This window comes from Pogoniulus pusillus, chromosome 7, assembly GCF_015220805.1.
Source record: "Pogoniulus pusillus isolate bPogPus1 chromosome 7, bPogPus1.pri, whole genome shotgun sequence".
NCBI lineage: Eukaryota > Metazoa > Chordata > Aves > Piciformes > Lybiidae > Pogoniulus > Pogoniulus pusillus.
The window spans coordinates 13,603,422-13,626,986 of NC_087270.1; the positions used below are offsets into that span (position 1 = coordinate 13,603,422).

General features: G+C 44.0%; 2 protein-coding genes across 4 annotated transcripts; both read left to right on the plus strand.

The window, feature by feature from the left end:
- Positions 1-752: 752 nt before the first annotated feature.
- Positions 753-19,150, plus strand: NPHP1 (nephrocystin 1). 3 transcript variants are annotated; one of them, XM_064145960.1, is made up of 20 exons: positions 753-862; positions 944-1,008; positions 1,521-1,581; positions 2,291-2,427; positions 2,947-3,130; positions 3,422-3,523; positions 3,825-3,916; positions 4,102-4,144; positions 4,691-4,775; positions 5,412-5,506; positions 6,136-6,264; positions 7,693-7,767; positions 8,697-8,807; positions 11,481-11,563; positions 12,251-12,327; positions 13,056-13,155; positions 13,538-13,650; positions 16,448-16,497; positions 16,962-17,006; positions 18,717-19,150. In XM_064145960.1, exons 1-20 carry the CDS (start codon positions 794-796, stop codon positions 18,993-18,995), a joined length of 1,995 nt encoding a protein of 664 aa, XP_064002030.1. In that variant the 5' UTR covers positions 753-793; the 3' UTR covers positions 18,996-19,150. The 3 variants fall into 3 exon arrangements, with proteins under 3 accessions (XP_064002030.1, XP_064002028.1, XP_064002029.1); XM_064145958.1 differs by having other exon boundaries at positions 754-862; positions 16,424-16,497; XM_064145959.1 differs by having other exon boundaries at positions 754-862; positions 13,059-13,155; positions 16,424-16,497.
- Positions 19,151-20,857: 1,707 nt separating this feature from the next.
- Positions 20,858-23,392, plus strand: MALL (mal, T cell differentiation protein like). The gene is made up of 4 exons (XM_064145969.1): positions 20,858-20,986; positions 22,075-22,242; positions 22,542-22,670; positions 23,013-23,392. The coding sequence occupies exons 1-4, from the start codon at positions 20,885-20,887 to the stop codon at positions 23,073-23,075; spliced, it is 462 nt and encodes a 153-aa protein (XP_064002039.1). The 5' UTR covers positions 20,858-20,884; the 3' UTR covers positions 23,076-23,392.
- The last annotated feature ends 173 nt before the right edge of the window (positions 23,393-23,565 follow it).

The window sequence follows — 23,565 nt, forward strand, 5'->3', positions numbered from 1 at the left end:
TTCCAGGGAGTATTTTCTGGAGTACGAGAGCAGGGAGTACTACTGCTTTGCGCTGGAGAATTTACTGCAGTAGAAGCAAGATTTCAGACCCTTTTAAGTTTGTTTTATGCAAACACCAGAACGTGCAGTATCGAGTGCCTGTGTTCAGCAGAACTGCTGTTAAGGTGCTTCAAATCGCATCATCTCCCACCGAGCCACTCATTTTGCCAGTGGAGCGCTGACACGTTTCACGGCGTGCCTTTTGGTGTTTTTAATGCCAAGACTAGCAGATTGTTAGACATGGGCGTTCTCTATGCCATGGCCTGGTCTGTACTTGTGGAGGCACAGGGCCAATTCAGCGCTGGGCTAACAGCTGGACTGGATGGTCTTAAAGAGCTCTCCCAACCGAAGCGATTCTGCAATTACTAGTAAGTAGGAAGTGTGCACTCACATTTTCGAGCACAATCCAGAAGCTAACGTTCCCCAGCCTTACTGGTTGCCCTGGAGAGGGCTAAACGGGCTTACCGGCAGGGTTGCTGCAGGCCAGCTCTGTCAGTCCCCAAGCCCGGCCCTCTGTGGTGGCCCAGGGCTGACTGATATGCAGAGGGTGGCCCACTCTGCAGAGCAGCTCCGGAGGATGGCCAGGCCGTGCCTAGCCTGGGCTCGGCGACCTCCGAGGGAAGGGGAGACGGCGTAAGCAGCCCCCGTTCTCTTGCCCTCGGACGAGCCGCCCGCGGCCTACGCTTCCCGGCGTGCAGCCCGCCCCAGAAGTGACGATCCTGGCGGCGCCGCGGCGCGCCGTTGCCCAGCAACCATGTCCGTGCGGCGGGCGCGGGGCCCACTGCAGCGGGTGCAGCGGCGGAGCCGGGAGCTGCAGGCGCAGGTACCTGGGGCTACACGCTTCGTCCCGTCCGCTCCTGACCCGGCCCGGACTGGGCCTGCAGTTCCGTGTCTTGTGTTTCAGCTGGAGGCGCTGCGAGCGGAGAGTGCGGCCCTGCCCCCCGAGCAGCGGAAGGGCCTTTTTCAGAGGTGAGGCGACGCCCGAAGCGGTCCCCCAGAGGGGACCTGGGCTCATTCCCATCGTACAGTCCCAGCCCTCAGCCTTCTCTCCGCCCCCGCGCTTAGCTTGAGTTGCGCGTCCAGGAGTTCATTGGCTTGTGGGAAAAAGCATCTCCTGGTTACTCGGAGCAAATACCTCTGCATGAGAAGAAAGAGCGGACAGTTATCAGTACACCTTTCCATTTCCCTCCTAATGGTACAGATCTCTTCCCTGCTGCTTCTCGCTCTTCTCCAGGAGAAAGCAAGTGTCTATCTGCTTCCCAGTGCTTAAGGGCTGAGGTGTTTTTAGCTAGGAACTTGTATGTTACAGGCGACAATCAGATAAGCTGCCGTTTAGGACAGTGTTGCTATTTGTCAAGCTGTATGAGCACAGAGCTGGGTGAACGTCTGGTCTCTAAATCAACATGTTCCTATAAGTGTGCATGATTTGGGCCACCCATCCGTTAGAATTTTAAGGAAATGCTGTTTTGTTTTCAATGCAGATGTATACAGCTGAAGAAGCTGGTGGATGAAAATACAAATGCTCTTCATGGTTTGAAAAAAGTAAGTGCAGAGACAAACGGGTTTTCTCAAAGAAACGTTGCAGAGAGCATTTAGAGGATCCTGGGATTGTAGACTGGATTGGATTGTAAGTGACCTTAAAAGTTCATCTAGTCCAGCCACCCTGTAGTGAACAGGGACATGTGCAATGGTATCAAGTTGCTGAGAGCCCCATTCTCATTCTGCTGGCCTTGAACATTTCCAGAGATGGGACACTCTCAATCTCTCTGGGCAACCTATGCCAGTGGTTTACCACCATCACAGTGAAGAATTTTTTATATCTAATCTAAATCTACCTTCTTTTCACTTAAAGCCATTACTCCTTGTCCTGTCACTCCACTTTATGATGAAGAACACTTGTGTCCTGGTGTTTAGATGCCACAGGGCTTTCCCTAGAAACTGCCTAGAACTGCTCAATCCCTGATTGGGATCCCTGAGATCTATTTGTGTTATTTAAATGCACATTTTTTCACGTTGTGCCTAAAGCCTTTATCCACCCAACACATTATGTTTATCAACCCAGTACACTGTATTGGAAGCAGAGAATGCTGACTTGACATTTAACATGAAATTCAGTTTGAAAAAGGCAAGAAAGATGTCACTAAATAGGGGGTGACAGCACGCGAGGAATGTGAAGGCTTCTAAGACACATCTGGAAAACTTATTTTATAGGGAACTTTAACTCTGAGCAGTTTGTTGTGTTCTCTCTCAGGCTGATGAGCCTGCACCTGTAGGGAATTACAATCAGAGGAAAGAAGAAGAAGAAAAACTCTTACTGAAACTCTCTCAGCAGCTGCAAAGGCTTATACTGGTCTTGGATCAGGATAGCATGACTACAAATTACACAGTGTAAGTGGCTTAAACAGATATGATCTGCACATTAGAGAATCATATGTGTATGGTGGGAAAGGACTCTGAGAAATTGTTAGGTCATCTTAATATTATCTTAACACACAGTTAAAAGAGAAGTGCTGATAAGTCAGCTCTTACGAGACTTGTCTTCTTGATGCAGTCAAGAAGGACTGACTGGAATTTTCTAAGAGTGTTGGTTGATGGCTGAAATATACCATGACTGATGAAAGGAGAGGATGCAGTGCAGTCTGAACTTCAGAATGTGGTTTAGTGGCAATGGTGGTGTTGGGTTGACAGTTGGACTTGATGGTCTTAGAAGTCTTCTTCAACCTTAATGTGTGTATAATTCTATGATTTTGAGGTGTTATTTTTTTCAGATCAGGACAGAGAGTAAAACATAGGAATGAAAACTCTATCTGGATAATGTTTTTGCAGAAAAGCCTGTATTTCAAGGCCTTAAGCAATTTCAAGTTTTGTTGAAATAATACTAACAAAAGGTTGATTTATATTGGGTAGGGATGAGGAACATCAGAGAGATGGCAAAAATGAAGAAGAGGATGAGAGTGAAGATGAAGAAAGTAGTGAGGAGGACAGTGAAGAAGCAGATGATGAGGATAAACAGTTGGATGACCCAAATGTTAAAGAATGTATCACAGTTGGAAACTTCAGCGCACAGCAGGAAGGGGATCTCACATTTACAGTAATTATGGCTCTGTAGAAGTTATTTGGCTGCATATCACTCTGTATTAAGTGATAGCTGTAATTAAATCTCATGCTTCTGGGATTCAGCTGGTTCCTGGTGGGATTTAAGGAGAAATGGATCGGTGGAGTCCAGTGTCCTTTTGCTGCCTTCCACAGTGGTAGGGCTTCTCACAACAATCTGTGATCTCTGTGCTGGGAAAAATTAAGCTATTTTGGTTTTCTTCTGACTGTACTTGGAACCATTTTGAAATATTTGCTTTTGTCTCTGTGTCTCCTCCTAATGGCAAAGAAAGGTGAAGTCCTGCTTATACATGACAAGAAGGCAGATGGCTGGTGGGTAGCTGAAAACTCAAAAGGTTTGAGAGGCCTCGTTCCTAGAACCTATCTTGCGGTTAGTGTGCTGTAATCTTCTTCTGTTCTAGCATCACCTCTATTGTTTTACATACATTCATGACAATGTAGCTGCTTAAATTGATCATAGTACTTATATTCCTTGCTTGTAGGAATCTTCCAGTCCCTTGCTGTAGCTGCAGAACTAAAGGCAGTGTTCTGTGGTTATAGTGCTCTGGAGTGATAAATCACAGACAAAAAGTCTCCTGAACCATTAACATGTGCTATGGTTGGAGAATGTATTGTAAAGAACAGAACTGTAGAGATATCAAGCACTTTGCCATTCTGAGTCTGAATCACAGGTCCATAATGAAGATGGGGGAAGCCAAGAGGAAGGTGAAGAACACGTAGAAGTGGAAGATGAGACAGCAGACAGAACTGAAACTAAAAAAAGGTAAGTGATGTGAAAGTAATTAACTGTAGTATTATTATTATTCCTCCTTACATTTGGCAGTGAGAATACCTCATAAGGCTGTTTGATTCTTTGCATTTTTGTTGAAAACAAGCCAATATTTAGTGCTTAAATTTTTGTCCAGACAAGGATGGTACATTTTCAAAACCACTTTATTTTTCTTCCAGAACTGATTCTCACTGGAGTGCTGTAAGAAAAGCTATTGTGGAGGTATGTGTGTCTCTTACACAGCAACTTCACCTACCATAATGGTAATTATTTTGTAGGCAAAGTTTGCTTTTACCAAACACTGCTTCTCCTGTGTATACCCCTAGGGTCAGGTTCAGGGTTAGTCCCCCTGGAGTATTAACCCCATACATTCTATTAGAGACCATTGTTTTTACTTAACACTTTAGGGTTTTTGTAGCAAGAAATGCTACAGAAATATTCACTAATGCTTTAAAACTGCAGACCAGCCTATGTGTCTGAATTAAGGTGCAAGTAAGATGTTTGCCACGGTAGTACTATAGCATTTCCTTGTCAAAGGTGTGCTTTTATTCAGTAAGTGCTGCTTGGGAAAGGGAAGGAGAAAGCAATTTAATGCAAGGGAAATCTGGCTAAACTCATGCTTGAAATAGCAAAGCTTCCTTAGGATGGGCCAAATGAGCTTCAGATGAGGTGACTGATGCTTCAGATACTAGTTGTTCTAAATGAGGTCAGAATTAGCTGTTAAATGGCAGAAACACTAACATCTTTTTTCTTTCTTTTTGGTAATAGAATGACACGGTAGAGGTACTGACCACCATGGGAGCTGTTCCTGCTGGATTCCGCCTATCCACACTTTCCCAGCTCTTAGAAGGAGGTAAGGTTTTTCTCATACTTTCAGTGCAGGATTCTCAAGGGTCTGTAGTGAGCTTCTTACCCTGGTCACTAGCCTATTGGACTGAAATCAGTATTGCTTAATAGCTAATCTGAACAGGCTCATAGTCATAGAGTCATAAAGGTTGGAAAAGACTTCCAAGATCATAGAGTCCAACCATTAAATACTGTACAAAATGTTTTGGGCTTTTTTCTTCAATTAAGTTTTAATTAATCTTGGTGAAATCCTGGCCAACAGAAGCAGTGACAAGTTTCAAAATCTTTCTAAAGATTTTTCTCTTTTGAAGGTATGTTCTGTTGACATGAGAATGCAGAAAATAAAGAAATCTTTTGGAGTCTCCTCACCAAATATGTTACACATTTTCTTGATCTTACTGTTTAAAACAAAGCTGTTTCAAATCAACAGCTCTTTTTGTTAATTAAATTGCTTCTGGGATGAAATACTGCAGAACACAGATAGCAGAAGTATCCTTTTTAAAGAGTGCCTGGAAAAGATTCCTTCAGAATTTTGTCTGGACCAGACATATTCAAATGGACTTTAGCCATACCTGAATTTTGTCAATGGAGATACTGTAAGATATTAAGATGTTAAGAATTAAAAAATGTACTCTTGTTGTAGGCACTCAGTTTCGAGCAAGTTACTTTTTGCAGCCTGAACTTACTGAATCACAGCTGGCTTTCAAAGACTTGGTGTGGAACTCTGAAAACAACACTGTGAGTATTACTGGCATACAAGCTATGATACTTTTGGTCTGAGACAAAGAACAGGAGCTCTAAGGCATGAACTGCTATCAGTATTTAAAATTGGTGGGTAAATATTGCTGTGAAACAATGGACAGATTTTGATATGAATCCACAGGCTGTAGGCGGTAGATATTATCCCATCCTATTCTCTAATAGTCAAAAATAGGCACAAATTGTTGGGTTGGGTATCTCTAACAGTCACATTTCATCCTGAGTTTGTGGGTTCCTTCCCTGTCTGAGGTGAAGCAGATCTGCATAGGTGAGTAGTCTGAATTTTTAAACTATGAGCTTCTGCTGGGCACTGTGAAATCATGGATTAATTTGCCTTCTTTCATTTTGGCTAATGATTATATCTTCATTTACACCACCTTTAGGTTATTTTCAAACTTTAATAGGACTTTGTCACAGACACTAAAAGTAATTTCCTTAGAAGAGAGCTAAAGGCTTATGACAAAAAATTGCTGCTGCTGGTAAAGCTACACAAGCTTTGTGGTTATAAGAATCCAATCTAGTGAAGGTCTCTGTAAATAAACCCAAAATGATACCATGTGCAGGAGTAGCCTGTAGACTAATTCCTTCTTCTGTTGTCTGTACTTCAGATTCATCCTAGACCAACTCGAATATCCCTGATCGTAACACTCTGTAGCTGTAAAATGATTCCACTCCCAGGAGTCAGTATTCAGGTTCTCAGTAGACACATTCGACTCTGTCTCTTTGATGGCAGTCGGGTAAGTTGTTTGGCTATCAAAAATAGTTGTGATGAGGTGTGGATCTTTCACACTGATTTCTCTGTAGCTGGCTCCTCTGATTGTCTCACTCAGAAAGAGAGGCACACAATCTGCCTCCCAGACTCCTTAATTTACTCTGTGATGACTCTGGCTGGATACTTGCCTGTGCTCACATAATGATCATAGAACCAACAAGGTTGGAAGAGACCTCCGAGATCATCCAGTCCAACCTATCCCCCAGCCCTATCCAGTCAGTTAGACCATGGCACTAAGTGCCTCATCCAGTCTTTTCTTAAACGCCACCAGGGATGGCGACTCCACTACCTCCCTGGGCAGCCCATTCCAATGGCAAATCACTCTCTCTGCCAGGAACTTCCTCCTCTGACATCCAGCCTATACCTCCCCTGGCACAGCTTGAGACTGTGTCCCCTTGTTCTGTTGCTGGTTGCCTGGCAGAAGAGACTGACCTCACCTGGCTACAGCCTCCCTTCAGGTATTTGTAGACAGCAATGAGGTCACCCCTGAGCCTTCTCTTCTCCAGGCTAAGCAACCACAGCTCCCTCAGCCTCTCCTCATAGGGTTTGTGTGGACATACACATGCATTCAGAATTTAGAGCCTATTCACTCTCAGAAGTAGGTGTAAATGGAGATTAATGAGAAAACAGGATAGGCTGCATTTATCAGGTGCTGGGCATGGCCAGACACGCATATTTACCCCTCTGTTCTCCCACCCTTGTATTCTACAAAGCACCTTGATCTTTCGATTTTTCTGGATTTGTCCCCTGAACATCCTTTAGTAAGTCATGTGCAGTCACAAAATACCTTTCTCCTGCACACCAGTGTCTCATACCCCTAAGCAGTCTGGAAGGTTAGCCGCTCCTGTTGACTCATTGTAATGAGAGTCACACCTGGGCCCTGGGGCTGAGGACTGTCCTGGGAGGGGCTGGGGTGGGAGTGAGTCCATAATTTCAGTTCCTTCACCTGCCATTATACCTCTTTGCTCCTTTGTGTTTGTGAAGATAAGCTTTTTTTAGGGCTGATCTGGCCTTTGATGGGCCCGGGAAAATTAGGTCAGGGTCATATTCAGATTTCCCACTTGCTGTTGAGCCTCTGTATAAATGTGTAGAGCAGCTTCTTCAGAACAGAATCTAACATTAATGATCTTGTGGTTTTCTTTCAGCTGCACTGAATGCTTCTGGGGGTAAAGGAACTGTTACTGGTGTATATGAACCAATGAGGGTTGGAAAGTGCTCTCTGGCTGTTCTGTAGTCCTTTAAACTGAAATCTGATCGAGCTGAAAAGAAAGTGCATTTTTGTCTTCATGATGTGCAGTGTTAGATCACTCTAGGATGAAATTGCATTTTCTAAAGCTGTTTAGTTTTCTACGAAAAGTTGTCTTAGCTTTTTTCACCATTTACAATATTTCAGGTGCTGAGTAACATTCACTCAGTGAGAGCTACATGGCAACCTAAAAATCCTCAAACATGGACCTTTTCTCCAAGGGTAGGTATCTTGCTCAGAGAGTGACATAGCTAGGAACTACCTGTTTACAGCATCTATTACTTCTGGTGTTTGTGTTGAAATAAAATGTACTGCAACCAAAATGAACACATAGAAGAGAAAAGACTTTTTGAAATGCACAAATAGAAACTAAACCAAATGTTTCGGCAAAAACCACTTTGGAGAAAAGAGTTTTGGGGAAGGAGGAGTAGTGAGAGGGACTGGTGATCCAGCAAGTGGTACTGGTTAACTCTGAATCAATGTCAAGTGCACTGAATGTGGTGTTCATGGAAAGAAGAAGTCGTTGCTGTGTTCTTAGAATCATAGAATCAACCAGGCTGGAAGAGACCTCCGAGATCATCCAGTCCAACCTATCCCCCAGCCCTATCCAGTCAGTTAGACCATGGCACTAAGTGCCTCATCCAGTCTTTTCTTAAATGCCACCAGGGATGGCAACTCCACTACCTCCCTGGGCAGCCCATTCCAATGATAATTCACTCTGTCAAGAATTTCCTTCTAACATGCAGCCTATGCCTCCCCGGCATAGCTTGAGACTGTGTCCCCTTGTTCTGTTGCTGGTTGCCTGGGAGAAGTGACTGACCCCCACCTGGCTACAGCCTCCCTTCAGGTATTTGTAGACAGCAGTGAGGTCACCCCTGAACCTCCTCCAGGCTTCTTGCATGGAGTTAAGTGTTTTTTGGCATCTGAAACTCTTTAATAGCTTGTCACACATAAAAAAGTACCTTGGTAGCATAACTATTTCATAGCAAGGTAAAGAAGGGTAGCAAGGTTTCAACTGAAACTGGCTTTCTACTCATGATTTTCTTCTATGTGAAACAAGATTGGATCTGAGATCTTACATGAATGAGTGATGTTTGCTGGCCTTTAAAAATCAGAGCATTCACTTTTGTTCCTCCCTCCCTCTATATTAGGTAACAGGCATTTTACCCAGCTTGCTTGATGGTGACTGTTTCGTCAGGTCCAACTCTCTGTCTTCAGATATTGGTGTATTATTTGAAGTCGGCATCACCTATATTCGCAACGTAAGTGTGTAAAGTTGCAGCATAAAACATTTCAAGCTGAGGTTTATAAAGTGAACCAGCTGTCCCATATTTAATGTTAAGCTGCAGTATGCCAGCAGCAAACTGTTGAGACCTGTGCTTTTTCTAGCTTACTACAAGACTGTCTTCCTTTGGGTTTCTAGGAGGGACGAGAAAGATGCTAGGGTTTGGAACTTTAGTTCTAATCAATATTTAGGGAATGGAAGACTTTCCCACTAGTGGGCATGTGTGTACCTTTACCCACACAGTCTGCCAAAAATCTCATGCAACTTCTCTCTTCCCTCCTGCATTGTTTTGCTATCTCTGTCATTTGTTTCAGATCACTGTGCTGTCTAGTTTGAAAACTAAAAGTTTGAACTGTTTAAATAGCACAGATAATGGTTTCTGTCTGGGATTGATCCTACCCAGCTGGGCTGTGCCTCTGCAAAGTACGGTCAGTAGTGACACAACAGATGGTAAAGCCCATACTGTAATAGAAGGTGGATGCACACAAGAGCACAAGAAACAGTATTTGGAGGGTACAGTGGCTTTTTGGATGAGGTCTCTGTAGGAACTTGGGGTGCAAGACTGCAGTGCCTGTGGACTTCTGAAGGAGAGACAGGATGACGGCGTGGTGGGGATGCAGAACTGTTGTGCAGAGAGATAAACAGAGACAATGTTGATAGGCAAGTGGGCCATTTAAGTGCTGAGGATGAACAGCGTGTTGGTTCACAGAGACCAAATGGGGCGTAATGGCTCTTCTCACGTTAATTGGAGTACTCAAGGTTAAGCAAAACCATCTGCTTCTGTTTATGCACTAAGCAGAAGTGCATACAAGTTCCTACCTGTTACTGGTGCTGTTGGGGTCTGAAAACAGATGGCCTGACAGGCAAGATCAGCTCCCTTTCCCAGGCACTGTCTCTGTTACTATGAATAAAACATTCCAATGCACAAAGTCGCTGGCTTGGAAACTGTTGACTCAAATTGGATGGGTATATCCTCTGGGTAATTTCCCCCCCGCTCCTTCTTTCTACCCTGCATTCTGTGGAGCATCAGTGCAGGTTTGGTTTTTTTATCCTCTGTGTCTCTGCATTTCTTCTTTTTCAGGAGTTGAATATACTTAATTTTCCCTTAACTGTGTATTTCTTGGCTTTGTAAGTCCTTGTCTTTTAAATATATTCATGGATGATCAACTTCAGCGTAACTGCATGTGCTATATGATAAACATATTCAAACACTTAGAATCATAGAATCATAGAATCATAGAATCATAGAATCAACCAGGTTGGAAGAGACCTCAAAGATCATCCAGTCCAACCTATCACCCAGCCCTAGCCAGTCAACTAGACCATGGCACTGAGTGCCTCATCCAGTCTTTTCTTGAAGACCCCCAGGGACGGTGCCTCCACCACCTCCCTGGGCAGCCCATTCCAATGGGAAATCACTCTCTCTGTGAAAAACTTCTTCCTAACATCCAGCCTATACCTACCCTGGCACAACTTGAGACTGTGTCCCCTTGTTCTATTGCTGGTTACCTGGGAGAAGAGGCCAACCCCCACCTGGCTACAATGTCCCTTCAGGTAGTTGTAGACAGTAATAAGATCACCCCTGAGCCTCCTCTTCTCCAGGCTAAACAGGCCCAGTTCTCTCAACCTCTCCTCATAGGATTTGTGTTCCAGGCCCCTCACCAGCTTTGTTGCCCTTCTCTGGACATGTTCCAGTACCTCAACATCTTTCTTGAATTGAGGGGCCCAGAACTGGACACAGTACTCAAGGTGTGGCCTGACCAGTGCTGAGTACAGGGGAAGAATAACCTCCCTTGTCCTGCTGGCCACACTGTTCCTGATGCAGGCCAGGATGCCATTGGCTCTCTTGGCCACCTGGGCACACTGCTGGCTCATCTTCAGCTTACTATCTATCAGTACCCCCAGGTCCCTTTCCTCCTGGCTGCTCTCCACCCACTCAGTCCCCAGCCTATAGCGCTGCTTGGGGTTATTGTGGCCAAAGTGCAGAACCCTGCACTTGGCCTTGTTAAATCTCATCTCATTGGCCTCTGCCCACCCATCCAGCCTGTCCAGGTCCCTCTGCAGGGCTCTCCTACCTTCCAACAGATCAACACCTGCTCCTAGCTTGGTGTCATCTGCAAACTTACTGATGCTGGACTCAATGCCCTCGTCCAGATCATCAATAAAGATATTGAACAGGACTGGGCCCAGCACTGATCCTTGGGGAACACCACTTGTGACTGGCTGCCAACTGGACGTGGCACCATTCACCACCACTCTCTGAGCTCTGCCATCCAGCCAGTTCTTGATCCAGCACAGAGTGAATCTGTCCAAACCATGAGCTGCCAGCTTGGCTAGGAGCTTCTTGTGGCAGACAGTGTCAAAGGCTTTGCTGAAGTCCAAGTAGACTACATCCACAGCCTTCCCCACATTCACCAGGCGGGTAACCTGATCATAAAAGGAGATCAGGTTGGTGAGGCAGGACCTGCCCTTCCTAAACCCATGCTGGCTGGGCCTGATCCCTTGGCTATCCTGTAGGTGCTAAATATGACGGTGTTTTCTTAACACAAATCTGGAGCTTTTACCATTTTTACATGATTGTTGTAAATTATTTGTGGGTCAATTACTGCTCAAGTTGGTTTTGGTTTTATTTGTTGGGTTTTTTTACTAGTCAACAGGTGAAAAAGGAGAGCTAAGCTGTGGCTGGGCATTTCAGAAGCTATTTACTTCAAATGGAATGCCTGTTCCTTCCAAGTAAGCTCACTATCTCTTTTATGTAAAATAGAATCTTTATCCAAAGGGAAGGTGACAATGTCTCCTTTGATTCTGACACTTTATGTGCACTTTGCTCTTTATTCCTTCCTCATTTAAAAATTAGGAGATGAGTTTCTAAGATGTGGACCCAGATAAGAGCTGTTGTGAGTGAGTTTCTTCCTGTTCACTTGCAGTTCATGGGTCCATCAGTCTTTAATAATAATAACATATATGCATTTATGTTTCATTAAAAGCAAGAAAGCTTTCTGTGAATTTACAGAAATGATTCATTGTAGAGCAGACTTGCAATACTTGTATATTTACCAAATGTGTGCACACATGTGTATTCCAAATATATTTGGATTACAGGGGGACAAAAACCCACAAGAGACTTCCACTGTTCTGTATGTCTCTGAACCTCTTCCAGAACTGCTCTCTAACATTGTTTTTCTATGCAGCTGAGCTGCAGATAGTACCCAGATGGTGAAGTTGCATGCTTGCTTCAACAGTGACTTACTCTTGACAGAATGAAGATAGTATTATTCTTCAGCATTTAAAATCTTCAATATCTAAGTAGCTTTGATACTTGAACCATGACTCATCAAAAATATTTTCATGAAACAATTAATAAATTTGGTATAAGAAAAATATTGCCTTACCCTGTTTTAATTATGCTGCTCTTTCCAGGATGTATGAGCTGCCTTTAAGTGGTGGTACTCCCTATGAGAGAGGAGTTGAGGTTGACCCGTCAATATCAAGAAGAGGTGTGGTTTCTCCTAAGCATTACATAAATTAAAGGATACAACAAATGTTATATCTATTTTATCACATGCTTTCACTCTCTCTTACTAGCATGTAGTGATCACAGCATGGTTTGGTTTTGGGTGTTCTCATTTTGCATGAAAGATTGCTGATTGTTAGGGCTGGTGGGATCCAGAACTATCTGCCAGTGACAGTGTTTCTTTAATTTCCACTTTCCAATATCTGCAGATTGAGATAGTAGTTCTGAGAAATGTATTCAATTATTTCTTCAACTGCATTTTCATTAACTGCAGAATATCTGTCCTAGTTCTTCCCTGCAGGGCTGAATAAAGCTTCACTTATTTTAGACAACAATAAGCTTCATTTGAGCTTTAGACAATTAAGCTTCTTTTTAGTTTAGACAATAGACCACTTATAATTTAAATAAATAACACCCATTTCCAATTACACATGCTGCAAGCTACAGAAAGCTTTTTGCCTTTTGGGTTTGTATGTTTACCTCCATGTTACTCCATGTATGTTATGAATTTGCCATTCTAGAGAGAGCTGATAACTTACATTAGACCACACTCTGATATAGCTGAATTGATTCAGATTTTCAATTTCTTCTGGTTTTTAGACAATATTTCAACCCTTAAAGTCTTGTCAAATTTAAGTGTCCATTCTTGTGACAGAATTCTTAATGTTCATTGAAAAACGATTTATCTCACATAAATATTTATTTCTTAAGCAGGCAGTGGTGTTTTTCATCAGTTTATGACACTCAGGAAACAGCCCGTGCTTGCAGTGAAGCTGAGGTCATTAAGTGTGCAGTCAAAAGACATCCTGAAGTAAGTATTTTGTGTGTCCTACCATAACATGACAAAGTATTAATTTAGCCTAGAATGGTCCCAAAGACCTAAAGTGTTCCCCCTCCCTGGTTCACTTTATATGGAAAAAAAAACAAGGGTCATGTCACCTGCATACTGTACATGATCTCTGTTTGATGCTCAGAGCTACTTGGCTGAAATCAACTAAAAACTTAGTTTTTAGCAGGAGTCTGGCTGTTACAGCTTCATCAAAGCACATCTTCAGATACTGTGATAGATTAATAGATACCAATAATCATCATCTCCACAAAGCTGTCATTACCCTCAAGTTTGGATGACCAATGCTTTGTAGGAGCAGTTTTCAATAAAAATCTCAACGGTGTGTTCTCTGTTTTCTCAACAGTTTGCTACCAGAAACATTAGTTGGCAGTATGTGCTATATCCACCTCTTAATATTTTATCGACAGCTGCTTGGTGATGCTCTCCTGAAAGACAGGATAAGCATGCAAAGCACAGGTAAGAGTTGCTGTTGCGGAGAAGAACTCGGTAGCAGAGGGCATGCAGGAGAAACACTCAGGTTTCCAAGGAGAATTACTCTGTAAGAGAAAGCAGGGCTCTGCAGGACCACATCTCCCTGATACTCACAGAATTTTGTTCCCTGGTAGTGCAGGCAACCATCTCACAAGGTCAGTTGTGCTCCATGTGCAGAGGATTTCAGTGCTTCAACTTTCAGTCTGCAGGTGTTGTGAGGACAAACAAAACTCTGCTGTCCTTGTGTGGCACTACTCAGTGTGTTTGCACTTCAAACGAGTAATATTTTAACTTGATTCTAATGTTTTGCCCTCACATCTCTTCACATTGCAGACTGCAAAACTCACAGGAACAGTTTTGTTTTCTGTGAGGTACAAATGAAGTGCTTTCAGTGAAATTCTCATTAAAAAGGGTTATTTCACAGAATCACAGAATGGTTCAGGGTTGGAATGGACCTCTGGACATCATCTGTTCCAACTCTCCTTGCTAACACAGGTATGCCTAGATCAGGTTGCACAGGTATGCATCCAGGTGGGCTTGGAGGAGACTCCAAAACCTCTCTGGGCAGCCTGTTCCAGTGCTCCAGCACCCTCAAAGTAAAGAAGCTTTTCTAAATGAAAGAATAAGTACATAAAAAATAATTCAAAGCAGGAAAAGGATTCTCTTGGAAGATAAATATTCCATTTTCATTACCCATACGATGATTAGACAAGCACACGACATTGCTCATTCATTTCTAGTGTATGTGTGTTCTCTGAGCAACAGAAGAGATTAGGCAGATGTCTTTGTCATTGAGGGTAAGTCACCGCCTTTATCTTTTTTAATTGTTACTTACTGACTAATGCAACAAAGAGAGACAAGTGGAAGAGTTCTGGTTTTAGAACTCAGCATCTTGTTCTGATTTTGCAACTGTGTCATTCTTTCTACTTATTTTAATGAAACTGTAATGGTTTAGTGTCTTCTCCATTTTAAATAGATTTGAATTATAGAAAAAAGTACATTTCTTTATGTTGGTACTGCAAAGTGATTTTTGGGGTGTTCTTTCCCCATCTCTTCTCCAGGATGAATTATATATCATTTCATCCTGTGGCAAATAAATTTCCTTGGGCACTCGCTAATATTTTTCACTTAAAATCTGTAGCCCTACTCAGTCATCTGAATTACAGGTTCATCTTTCAAGCTTGCTCAGATATTGCTGCCCTTCCTGATTTTCTTGAATGTCAATATATATTCTGAGTATACTGATTTCAGTGTCTGCAAGGCAGACTATTTTGTAAGTGAATGCTTTATTTAATAAACTTCTCACAGAGAAATGAAAAATGCTTCATTTCTAAAGTACAGTTGAGAACCACCATACTTGCTTGATGTGATCTTGTAGGACAGTAGATCAGGTTGATGACCTCTTCTGGAGTTAAGTCATTCCAAATGCGTACAGTTTAAAGGCTTCAACTTTGTTTTGGTGGCTGTTTTTTTCTGGCATAACAAGAGAAGGTTATTTCAAATTCAGCTATCATTTTAGAAACAGGCAACTTGAAATATTTCACAAAAGCACTCAGTTCAGGCTTCCATGAACTGTTTTGGTACTAGTGAATGGTTACTGTTTGCTGAATTTTCTATCAGCATGAAGAAACAACAGGGTAAATACTGAAAATAAAAGAGAAAGAAAGCTCTTCAACTGAAATTCCTCTGTATGTCACTTGTAATCCTATCCACAGTCTCATTAATGAAAATAATCAGGGAAGCCTAGTTCTCCTTCCCCTCTACTCTGCCCTGGTGAGACCTCATCTTGAATACTGCATTCAGTTTTGGGCTCCCACTTTAAGAGGGACAGGGACCTGCTGGAGAGGGTCCAGCAGAGCGCTACAAAGATGATTAGGGGACGGGAGGGCATGCCTTATGAGGAGAGGCTGAGGGACCTGGGGCTTTTCAGTCTGGAGAAGAGAAGACTGAGAGGGGATTTAATAAATGTTTATAAACATCTGAGGGCTGGTCAGGAAGGGGTGAGGGAACAGGCTCTGCTCACTTGCTCCTGTGATAGGACAAGGAGCAGTGGGTGTAAGTTGCAGCACAAGAGGTTCCACCTCAACACAAGGGGGGAACTTCTTTACTGTAAGGGTCACAGAGCACTGGAACAGGCTCCCCAGAGAGGTTGTGGATTCTCCTCTGGAGACTTTCAAGGCCTGTCTGGATGCGCTCCTCTGTGCTAGATTGTGTGGTCCTGCTTTGGCAGGGGAGTTGGACTCGATCTCCTTGAGTCCTTTCCAACCCTAATATCCTGTGATCTGTGATCCTGTGAACCCCTGTGCCACTGGGTCTCAAAATTTACTATGTGGTAAATTTACTCTGCTACTTGTTGCCTGGTTATCTTAAAATGGCATGCTACACAAGCCAGATTAAAGTAGAATGGAAGTGTGTTTATTGATAACATCCAAATTGGGCAGGACAGTTTCAAGTGTTTGTAAAAAAAAAGACAGGTGCAGAAACAAGGAAGAACACCTCGGGTCTCTAGCTTGCTGGCTTTCCCTAATAAACCAGCAGTTGTTTTTTGTGCATCTCCTCTTTCATCTTAACTCTCTCTCTGCTGTCATCAGAGAGTGCAGTTGTAAGAGAGCTGTTAGACCCTTCATGCTCTCTGCAGTAGTATTACAGCTAATTTTTGCTCTGAAAAGGGGAGGGGATGTTATGAATACCTTGATGTATTGATACCTTAAACCACATCCTATTCTTTAGCCTTGAATGTGCTCGTTTCCTATTTCAGATTTAATCTGTAATCCTGTTTTAGCAACTTTCCCTCAACTCGTGGATCAGCCAGACCTGATGGATGCACTTCGGGTATGTTACCTACGCAGCGTTCAGTTCCATCTGATGTGTCAGGCTTTCCTTGTTGTTTTTTGGTTTGTTTGGGTTTTTTAATCCTATGAAAAGATAAATGGAAAAGTCAAAGAGCAAAAGTGTTTTACAATAGTTTTAAGTACTCTTTGGTGTTAGGCTGGATTTCTCCATGCTTGTAGGGCAGAAATAGATCAACCTCGGTGGCAAATGTTTTTTTCTAACAAGTGGATCCCTTGATTTCACCTGTGAGTTTGATAGTTTCAAATCTCCAGCTCCTCACATCTGTGAACTTTGGTGGAATGGCTGTTTGCTTAAATCAACTAAACTGGCACAAAGGAGGAGTGGGAGGTGCGAGGAAAGTGGGACTGCAACAGGAGCTTAAGCTGCTATAGGACTGCAGTGAGTTGAAACTGGAATTGCTTTAGATCTCCACAATCTCAGTCTAATTCTACATTTAATTTCAGAGTGCTTGGGCAGATAGAGAAAGAACATTGATGAGATCTGAAAAGGTAATAAATAACAGGGGTTTTCTGTGATGTATGTTCACTGTAATTTGAACTAGAAGGTTTCTGTCAGTGTTCCTGCTAGCAAGCCTTCCCTCTCACTGTAAATTTATTTAGAAGTATAGATGTTACAAGTATAGATGCACTAAATGCAGTTCTTAACATTTCTTGCCCATATTTACAACAGGAAAGTAGGAGAAAAAAATAGGACATTGCAACCTCTTGTCTTGGTGCTTGTATATAGTTGTTAGTGGGGAAACTATTACAGGTTCATACCCAAATTGTGGCTTCACCATGTGCTTCCACTACTTGACTGGTAAAAGTTTTCCCCTGGTACAAAAGGGCCTGTGTATGGCCTCCGAGTTCCAGCCTTCCAACAGTTTGCCTGGAACAAGGGCCCCAGAATTCTACCAACTCCCTACCTCAGACTGTTGCAATCTCCCATTTTAGTGTTTAGACAGCTGCAGAACTGGCATCTGACCAGGCTTACCCAAACCTCATCTTACCTTCTGTCCTCTGGACAAGGAGAAGATGTACATAACTGAATGAGGAAGTTGTTGGCTCTTGACACAAGACCCTTTGCTTCTTAGTAGCAGCAGCAAGATATTTCATTTATTGGGCATGCTACTGAACGGACACACAAGGAAATCTCCCTGTTTATGCAAACAAAAGAAAAGGCTGTTGAGTCAAAATAGCTTTTTCAAGGCCATTCATCCAAAATGAAAGCTGATCTGCTTAAAGAATTAGCACCTCCTTGGTATCCCAGAACCATCCAGTTTTACCTGACTGGTCAGGTGCCACTCCCAGGGTAGGATTGCTGCCTGGAAAATTCTTACTCCTTCTTGCATGGTTCTGTGGCAGCTTCCAAATCTTCTGTTGAGGTGTAAACTGCTCAGTACCAAGTGTAGAGCTCACATTTGTGGGACACTTCTGGAAGACTCTTGGTGGTCAGTGAATTTTCCAGGGGGCAGAGCTCTGTGTCTGTGCACAAAGGTTTTTTTCTAGCTTGCCTGTGGAAGGTGAGGGACAAGGACCTTGTCTAGTTAAAGAGGTCAGGATATTTTAGTGTTTGATAAGCGACCAGGCTGATTCTTAGTTTCTGGGTTTGTTAACTGGACTTCACAGGGGAGAGTGTAGTTCTTACCACACACACAGTGTCCCAGGTGTGAAATAACTGTACTGACAGTGTGGCCTTACCTTCTGCCAAGAGGCACGTGCTGCAAGGTGTAGGATTGTTACAAGTCTCCACCTAAAGCATTAGAGAAATGAGTGGAGTTTGAGCTTCCAGGGCAGTGAGGATGTGGCACTTCCCTGGTGTACAGAGCAAACAGTCTCACTCTGTACCTGCAGAGGCTGTAACGAACGGTCGCCACACACTGGTGTTTTCAGGAAGGAATATAAATCCCCCTGAGCAAAGGGCTCTCAGTGACAGGCTCATTTGTCGTAACACTGGTAGGGTTTGTCTGCGTATTGCTGCTATTTCTTGTCTGGAGAAGTAGGTGGGTTGGAAAGCAGATTTGTTGATCCATGGTTTATGTAGCGTAGTTCTTGGTGGTGAATTTAAAGCTCATCCGAGCTGATGTTTGTTTAGGCAGATCGAATCTCTTCCCTGGGAACTGGGCATTGGTTGAATGTTTTCTTGTCTGTTTTTCACTTGTGTGCAGTAGTTCTATAGCCATGCTGCATTAACGTAGTTTCCAATATTCTTCTCTGCAGAGAGATCAAGAATTTCTGAAGTCTCTGTTTGTCCTGGTGTACCATGACTCTGTCTTCCCTCTCCTCCAGTCCACTTTTCTCCCCAAGTACAAGTGGGCTGATGAAGAATGTGAAGCATCTCGCTGGAAGGTGATTGCCGACTTCTTGAAAAAGAGCCAAGAAAATGATGGTGCACTCCAATATCTGCTGTCATCAGAAAACACTCACAAAGCCTTTGATATCTCAGAGCTGACTTACGATTTCTTAGGAGAAGTGAGGACAGACAGTCCTGGAGTATGAATGGATTACAGAAAAATGATTCAGGCTATATAACAATGGAGTAACAATACAAAGAAATTCTTAACAAAGTGTTTACTAGCTGAATTGTAGCAACTATATTAACACATTTAACACTTTAAGAAATTAAAACTAGTTCATCATTTTAACTAACAAAAGTTGTCTTTTTAATGTTCCCTGTTGCAGCCTTAGACAAGGCTGTAGTTGCCTGTTAGTACAAGTACTTGCTGCGACCTTATGGACTGTCACATTTTGCAAAGCTGAGCAAATTCTGAGGCAGCATTTTTCTCCTCTCATGCAGCTTCCAATTAATTTCCAGTTTTGTTTTAATCAGGGTGAACAAAAGACTCTTTGTCCCAGTACCCCAGCAGACTGGTAACAGGCAAGGATAACAGCAATGATCTTTAAGAATGCTGCTGAGCAAGGTCAGGAAAAAAAATCTCTTGTCCAATCAGTGGACAGCAGGTTCTTCTGTATTTAGACCTGTCTACTGTTTTTCATCACCACTCAGGAAAATATTGGGTTATTCACAGGTATGTACTTGACCCACCTAATACAAATAAAAGCTAGTGAGAATCCAGAGCATGCTGTTTCACCTACGTGTTGTCGTGCAATAGAGTAGTGCCTTCTGTGCTGCTTCCCTAGGGCAGGCTAATGAGCTGTGGGGTATTCCTCTAGAGGACCAGGACCTTAAAGACTGCTTTCCTGTGAGCAGTTTGTACCCACAGGCCATATGTGCTGCTTGCCTCTGGTGAGAAGTTACTACTTCCACTTCTCTTTCATGCTGGAGCGTTTGGATGCTTTCTGCATGGTGATGGGGATGCAGCAGGCAGCGATTTATGTGGATTTAAGTCCAAGCCAGGCAGTGGTTTTGTCTGGTGTAAAATACCCAATATCTTTCACAAAACCAGCTGCCACTGACAGCATTTGTAAGCTGGAGTCTCCAGAAGTGCCACAAAGCACTTCCCCTGGCCTAGGAGGGGGTCAGGTGATAAGAACAATCATGCATCTGATCCTTGCTCTGTATTGCACAAGAACTTGGCACAGACACCAAATCCTTAAGACATCACTTGGCTCTTCTAACAGAGAGATATGGTATCTTTCTAGGATATGATTGTCTTCCTGCTGCAGAGTACTGCCCAAGTCTAAGAGGACAGAATGATTTCACTAGGCCATGAGGCTAATATGCCATCTTCAGCCTTTCACTCCAATTATCAGTTATGGTGTGAGGCAGAGCCCTCTGGAAAAAACATCATGTGCTGGCCGAATCCAAAGTGCATCTGTAGGAGGTAGAAACCTAAGCTGTCCTGGTAGTCATCCTTGAGACCTTTCAGGGCACTCAGAAGCACACAGGCAAACCCTCCTGTCATCTACCAGCGTGTTGAGTCATCCCTGAAAAACATTTGGCTGCAAGTTTTTGAAGCCTGGACGTGCCGGATGGGTGTGGGGGACTCTAATGTGATCATGGAGCAGAAACCTGAACAGAATGGGGAGGAGGTAACAACAGTGGAAGTGAAAATATTTTAGGCTTGAAACAGTGCCAAGGATGAAAACTGATTGCAGGAAACATTTCTACCCTGGTGTGGTGTAGGATTTTTCTTTCTACTCTGGTTACAAAGACCTTGAGCTGATTGTGTGCAGGTGGCAGGGCCAGGGTCCTCATTGCTTTACCTTCCTAGTGCTGGTGGCAGAGCGTGTGAAGCCAGCCACAATAACCAGAAGGCTGCTGAGGGCTCCTTCAGCTGGAGGAAGCAACATGCTGCCAGCCTGGGCTGGTTTCTGTGATTACGTCCCAGCGGGTGTGTCAGTTAAAACCCTGCACAGGAGCAGCATTGCTCAGGCAAATGCGAGCAGAGCCAAGCTGGAGCAGTCGAGGTGACAGCTGAGAAGAGATGGCCTCAGTGGGTCCTCCTCCAACCTCCACACAGCCTGACTTACCCTCTGGAATCGCCGTCTTCTTAAAGATCCCTTACGCCTTCATCCTACCAGAGATAGTGAGTATGCTGAGCTCTGCTGCTTTACAGCACTAGCTAATGTAGAAGTTAGGGAATGCCCCCCAAAATGATTCCCAAGACAATGTTAGTAGGAAATAGTGTCTCTTCTTTTGGCTTATATTGAATACACAAAGATGGTCTACGTGGTGTGTTTCTTTTAGAACAGCTTGAGGACACTAGCTCTGTGTCAGAACCTGTGTGGGCATTTGCTGCTTTGGGGCTGGAGAGGCTGAGAAGCTTCTGGCACCTCTGAGGCAGGAGCAGCACTAGTTATTGCCTAGAAATGCTTGAAAAATCAAGGGAATTTTGTTCACTCTATTAAGACTTTCCAAGGCCCTGAAAGAAACTGGGCATCTTGTGTGCCAGCCCACGTCTGTCAAATTATTGTAGGTCCAGAGGGCATCCAATGTAATTGGCAGAGATAACCGTTGGTGTACTTTGACACATGACACAGTGCTGCTGACCCACAGCAGCCATGCTCCATGGGTGCAATTGCTGTGGCTGAGGTTTGCTGTGAGCTGCCTTTGGTGTCAGGCTCAGCTCCCCACTCTTCATCTGAGGGAGTTTCATCCACCAGAGCTGGAAGGGCACAGGGCACCATGAACTTATTCAGATAACCACACGTGCTGTTTGTGCACAGCAAATATTTTAGGTGGATCCAGAGCAAGCAACTCCATGTTGGTGAACAGAGCCAGGAGACTTCCTCATGCCATGATTTCAAGCCCAGAAGATTTACAACAGGCATAGCTGGGCTGATGGGGCCGTTCACCTTTCCCAGATAAAAGCACATTTTATGGCTTCTCCAAAGCCCTTGGGGGAGACATTTCCTTGTGTTGAACACGACAGCAAGTCTTTCCCCTTTTTTTTGTAAAATGCACTTTCAAGTATTTCCCAAGAGCATTCAGGGAAACTTGTGCCAGCTTAAGGTGATGCTGTTGTGCTGGTTATGTGCTGGGAGGCTGGTTAATGCTGCCTGAGGATGCAGGATTTCAGGCCAGCATGGAAAGGAGATGAGGAGGGATTTGGGGTGGAGAAGGGGCTTTCCCCATCCCATGGTCATCAGAGGTGACTGCGCTTGTCCCTGGCAGGTCTTCGGGATCTGGGTGTGGATCCTCGTCGCTGCTACTTCTGTCTCATTCCCGCTGCTGCAGGGATGGGTGATGTATGTGTCCCTCACCTCTTCCATCATCTCCGTGCTGCTCCTCTTAGGCTACCTCCTAGGCTTCCACAAAAACAGCGAGAACTGGAAAGTGCTGGTAAGGCGGGGCCGAGACACCAGTAGATGTTGATAGCAGCAGTGTGGGTGCGAGACCATCATGGCTTGTTGTGGGTTAGCCAGTCAGTTACCTGACCCTTAAACAAAGAACCAGCTCTTTTTCCTCCCTTAGCCTTGGCTACAAATGCCTTGGTTGCTGCATGGGCACAGGGGAGGGTTCAGTTTGGCATGAGGGTTTGGCCCCAGCCTCTCTCTGGGTGTGCATCTCATTCAAGCACTTTCAAGTGCAGAAGATGGTGCTGGGCAGACTTTGATCCTTGCCGCTCCCTTGTTGTGCAGGACAGTTTGTACCACGGTGCCACAGCCATTCTGTACATGAGTGCTGCTGTCTTGCAAGCCAATGCGACCATCCGCTCTGAGTCCAGCCCCAACTCACCACTCTACTACCAGCTGAACTGTGCTGCAACGGTGAGTGGGTCCAGAAAACCCCAAAGAACCTGCAGGTCCATTTGGGGAGATGCAAGGGCAAACATAAAAACCGCAGCAGAGTGATCCTAAGTCAAGCTGTCACACTGGTCAGAGCTTCAGCTACTTGTCTCTGCTGCAGTGTGCAGCCAGCATGGACTTCTCAGCATCTAGCAGCTCAGGGACAGTCTTGAGTGGCTGCCTCTTGGAAAGCGTGTGGGGGTTTGCCTCTTTGAGGCTAGAGACAGCTTTAGGTTGGGAGGTTTCCCCAGTTTGAGAGTACCAAGAGGAAATAAGTTTATACTCTCATAGCTGACCCCAGCTTTTGTTCTTCTTCTTGTACAGTTCTTCGCCTTCATCACAACCCTGCTGTACATCCTCCATGCCTTCAGCATCTACTACCAATGAGCTCAGCAGCGCTGGCTTTGCCTCTACAGCATGAGGGCTTTCCCAGTGCAAGGGATGCAGCTGTTTTCCATCAAGGCATCCCTGCCCCAGCCCTGTCACCCACCCTATGGTGACAGCAGTTGCTTTTCCACATCACTGAAGGAGGGATTTTGGCACAGCAGTGTTGTGTCTGTGCTTGCAGGGATATTTTGTGCCTTGCCCAACAGCTACACAAGGGGAGGGACTGGATGCAGGCTTCAAGTTGCCTCCTACTCTGACGTTCCACCAAATATAGATGATGAAGGAAAGGAAAATAAAATCACTGTTCCTTCAGCAAACCATTTCCTTTCTTACATTATGTTTCAGTCTCTGATTCAGCTAAGTCTCTCCCCAACAGATAAATGTGTAACGGTAATACAATACTGTGTTCTTTGGTTTTCAGATAGCTTCACTTGGTATATGCATCATTTAGAACAAAGCATCTATTAACAGTGTCTGACCAAACAGCTTT

Coding starts and splice junctions, on each gene's coding strand:
- NPHP1 (XM_064145958.1), top strand. CDS start 794: ATGTCCGTGCGGCGGGCGCGGGGCCCACTGCAGCGGGTGCAGCGGCGG. Junction 3,524..3,824: donor TTCCTAGAACCTATCTTGCG/GTTAGTGTGCTG, acceptor TCTGAATCACAG/GTCCATAATGAAGATGGGGG. Junction 12,328..13,055: donor CCCGTCAATATCAAGAAGAG/GTGTGGTTTCTC, acceptor TTATTTCTTAAG/CAGGCAGTGGTGTTTTTCAT.
- MALL (XM_064145969.1), top strand. CDS start 20,885: ATGGCCTCAGTGGGTCCTCCTCCAACCTCCACACAGCCTGACTTACCC. Junction 22,243..22,541: donor GCGAGAACTGGAAAGTGCTG/GTAAGGCGGGGC, acceptor CTTGTTGTGCAG/GACAGTTTGTACCACGGTGC. Junction 22,671..23,012: donor AGCTGAACTGTGCTGCAACG/GTGAGTGGGTCC, acceptor CTTCTTGTACAG/TTCTTCGCCTTCATCACAAC.